At 37.3% G+C, this 3,826-nt stretch overlaps 1 protein-coding gene across 1 annotated transcript in view; it reads left to right on the top strand.

The window, feature by feature from the left end:
- Positions 1–3,826, top strand: part of LOC107706619 (myosin-10-like) — a 60,332-nt gene that overhangs the window by 32,129 nt on the left and 24,377 nt on the right. Inside the window, exons 6-8 of the mRNA XM_016510379.1 lie at positions 482–511; positions 1,255–1,272; positions 2,939–3,031. Coding sequence (XP_016365865.1) covers positions 482–511; positions 1,255–1,272; positions 2,939–3,031 — 141 coding nt within the window. The remainder of the gene's footprint in view (positions 1–481; positions 512–1,254; positions 1,273–2,938; positions 3,032–3,826) is intronic.

Raw genomic sequence — 3,826 nt, 5'->3', positions numbered from 1 at the left:
TGGCGACATCAGCAATGGATATTACATAATAGATGCTTTTTTGAACATTTTAGCAATTTAAAAATATTAAAAAATGATTTTTTACACGGCACCCCTGCTCTCGACAGACGGCACCCCGGTTGGGAAACACTGGTCTAGATGATAATGTAGTAATAACTGCTGGCTGTTAACTGTGTTTATAAGTATTACTTGTGGGCCTATATTGAGAAAACATCTTAGTCGTTGCAGTGCTGGCCTGTAGTTTGCCATCCTTTTGCAGTTTTACCGGTCTCTTAATTTGTGATAACATGTATTACCTTCAAAAATAAATGCAAGCATGCTAAAGAGTTTTACATGCTGCGGTTATTGGTCTTAATGTATTCGCATGCCCAAAGTTATGCAACATACTAAAGGCTTAGATCTGTCCCGTGGTCTGAGATACTTGGAGAATGTGACCCTGATGCCTTCTAACATATTACATTTGTTTATTATATACAAACAGCCAGAATCTCCTAAAGCAGTCAAACTCCAGGCAAGTTCCCTTTAAGCTTTTTATACCTGCTCTGCTTGTGCATGCAAAACTAACCTGCTGTATAAACACCAATGGAATGTAGCCAATCCAAGGGGAAATTTTCAGCACGCTGGGATATTTTTGAAATAAGTAAACGCATTGCTTTAAGGGGTTTAGATGGTTTACGTTTGAATTATTTGTACATATTTTGTCACATTTGCTAAATGGTTTGGAATGTGTGCACACATCTTTAGTGTTGGATAAAACATATTAGAGAAAAACCTAGTTTAACTTGTCAGGATAGCTGGGGGCGTAGTGATATATTTGCATGATGTGAAAATCTGACATTTTAAAGTCATTTTCATATTTACCTTAGTTGTATGGAAGTAAAGAGCTGATCATGTACAACCTGAGCTGATGTCTAAGAGATGTTAAAGAAAAGAAAAAAACTAATGAAATTTAGGGTTTTTAGCACTACACATATAAAGGTCAGTTCTGTTATTTAGACCAGCAACATTCTAAACCAGCCTCATTCACAAACTGAGAAAGTATCCTTCACATATTTTTATATCGTTATCGAAGAAGGTGTACCGTCGATAAATATCGATACCGTTTTATCACCCAGGCCTACATATATTCACAGCACATTTTGTTCAGCTTTTAAATCACCCCTTGCTTGTGTGTGTTTTGTCTGTTGTGTGTTTGTGTATTTCCCTCTATGTGACATTAACACCTTTGTTTCCATGATAATGATTTGATTACAGAACGGAATCCTGTTTTATGTGAGTAGGTTGTAGTCCCTTGTTTTTTCCCATTTTCTTATATCACGCTACTTCTTTGGGCATAGGAAACTGTCATTTTTGTTCATTTTACCCTCATCTTTTATTTATTTGTTTTTACTAACGACTTCTCATTCTGCCATATAACATCTACCTTCTTAATTATTCTTTTCTGTTCTCTGTGGATCCAATTTACTATACTTTTGGGGGTGATGTCAAGTAATTTACATGTCTGTAAAACGTAAAATTTAAAAAAAATACTGCATGATGGTGCAGTGGTCGCAGTGCTGAATTCCCATTTGTCAGATCACATGTTACGCTGCTCCATCCATGCAGTTGGAAAGTTCTGGAATGTCCATTTACAAAGAGCCCTGCTACAAAGAGCAGCTTGAATGCCAGTAGTTCTTGGCATACTTTCTATAATGATGAATACCTTTTTGACTTAATCTTATCAGACCTTCATTTGCTAAAAATTACCATTGCTAATGCAATTTTGTCATACCACTTCAATGGTTAATTTATCTCCTGCTTAGATGAGAGTGGAACCTGTTATTTTCTCATAAAGCTTCATCACTAATCCTTTTTAAAACTTCATTGCATTGTTCTGACTTTAGTTACTGGTTTTCTCAGATACACCCAGATATGTTTAAACAATTCAGCATCTGTTCAACAGTTAAACATCTTGCAGTCTATTTATAGGCTTTTTATAATATTACATTTCCATAAGCATGAAAATGTTAAAGCTTCAAAATCCCCTGGACTGTATCCACTATTTTGCTGTCGTAATGGGAACAGGGTGTAAATTCACAGTGGCCATTCTCTTATGCGTGATGTGTTCCTGTCTCATGACAGCAGCAAGAACAATGGGACACCTGTCTAAACTTCCTATCAGGTGGACGTGGGCAACACTGAGGGTGACTAGAGGATGTAAGGGGGTGGATGTCCCAGATTTGTTGCTGGGGGAGCTGTGATGCAGACTAACTCTGTGATGTGGCACAGTGGGGCTTTGGGCGTCTGTCGTTGCTAATTTGAGGAGTTTCCTCTCCAACCCCCCAAAGCCTGTATTTCAGGCAGTCAGTGAGAATTTGCACAAAAAGCCTCTCATGGCTACCCAGGCTTTAATTAGGTTTGTAGGGTAGTGTATTTTTACTCCATCCAGATGATCTGCTTCTGGTTTGAAGGTCAGATGAAGAGAAATGGCTTTGCTATGGAAGCAGACTGATCATTGTTAGCCACACCATCTCAACAAAATACTGTGAAGAATACAGTAAATAAATGGTATTTGTGATCAAGATGATATGGAACTTTTGAGTTTGGAGTCAGTCATCCCACTCCAAAACTTGTGTATTAAAAAGTGGATGTAAATAAAGACCTTACTGATTATACAAACTAACCCAAGGTGATCTGCAGTATACTGTTTTAAGGTAATATATGCTCAAATGTTTGTAAAATTGGAAATGTTTCTCTTTGCTTTCACTCTGTTTACTGGTGAATAAATGGAACATTTTCACTGGGTTTCTTTTCAAGGTTTCACAAAGATTTTTTATTGCTTTTTAGTTATACACTACCTTTGAACTTTAGTTCATTTTGTATCTGTTTTTGTATGAAACTTCATTTAATCATGTATTTAAATATTTAATGTTTCTAACCAGTGACTTTTGCATTACAGGGAGAGTTAGAGCGTCAACTCCTGCAGGCAAACCCTATTCTGGAATCCTTTGGGAATGCCAAGACAGTGAAAAATGACAACTCCTCACGCTTTGTAAGTTGGTCTATTAAGTCTGATGTGATAATTCCACCTCTGTTTTTCCAACTGTAACCCTGTTTCAGCACTGGTTAGTTCTCACCACAAAAGTGGGCATGGACAGACAAAACAACAGCATCTTTGGATTCAGTTTGATTTCGCTCTCAATGAGTTAAAAGCATCAACGCTTCCCACAAATGCACGCTGCGATTCACTATTGCATGGAACAATAGTGAACATAGATTATACGTGGTTACGTAAGATCACTGTACATTAAATAAATACACACACAAATAAATGCACAGCTGTTTACATTTGCACTCTGCAAGGAAAATATAAAGTATAAGAACACGCTGTTGCATATTTAAAAACGTTTGTAGTTTATGTAAGCCATTGGTCAGTTGCATCAGGAGGCTGTAAAGATTGGTTACACTCACGGTGTGGATGAATCCTGTGTTGGAGACTCAAGGCCTATAGAAGAGAATTTATGCCACACCTAGACCACTACAAAGCAATGACAAAAACACTTTCAGTCTGTGGGCGTTTCTCTCAATTACCGTACGTGATCTCTCAGTTTGAAGCGTCTGTCTTAGGAAATCAACACATGCTGTAGTGAATAATTAAGAAAGATAAACAAAAAAAGGATTACAAAAATAGCCCCCCCCCCACCCCAAATTACAAAATGTTCTATTTTTTTCCTTCACTTAAAAATAAAGCATGCTAACATGGTCTTCTATGACGTGCAACATAAAATCTCTCAGAAGGTGTAGTGTAGTGTTTCATGACCCTTTAAAGGGGTCATATGATGCTGCT

This window comes from Sinocyclocheilus rhinocerous, unplaced genomic scaffold, assembly GCF_001515625.1.
Source record: "Sinocyclocheilus rhinocerous isolate Xijiao unplaced genomic scaffold, SAMN03320098_v1.1 scaffold1285, whole genome shotgun sequence".
Classification (NCBI taxonomy): domain Eukaryota; kingdom Metazoa; phylum Chordata; class Actinopteri; order Cypriniformes; family Cyprinidae; genus Sinocyclocheilus; species Sinocyclocheilus rhinocerous.
This window is presented reverse-complemented; position numbering and strand designations above follow the sequence as displayed.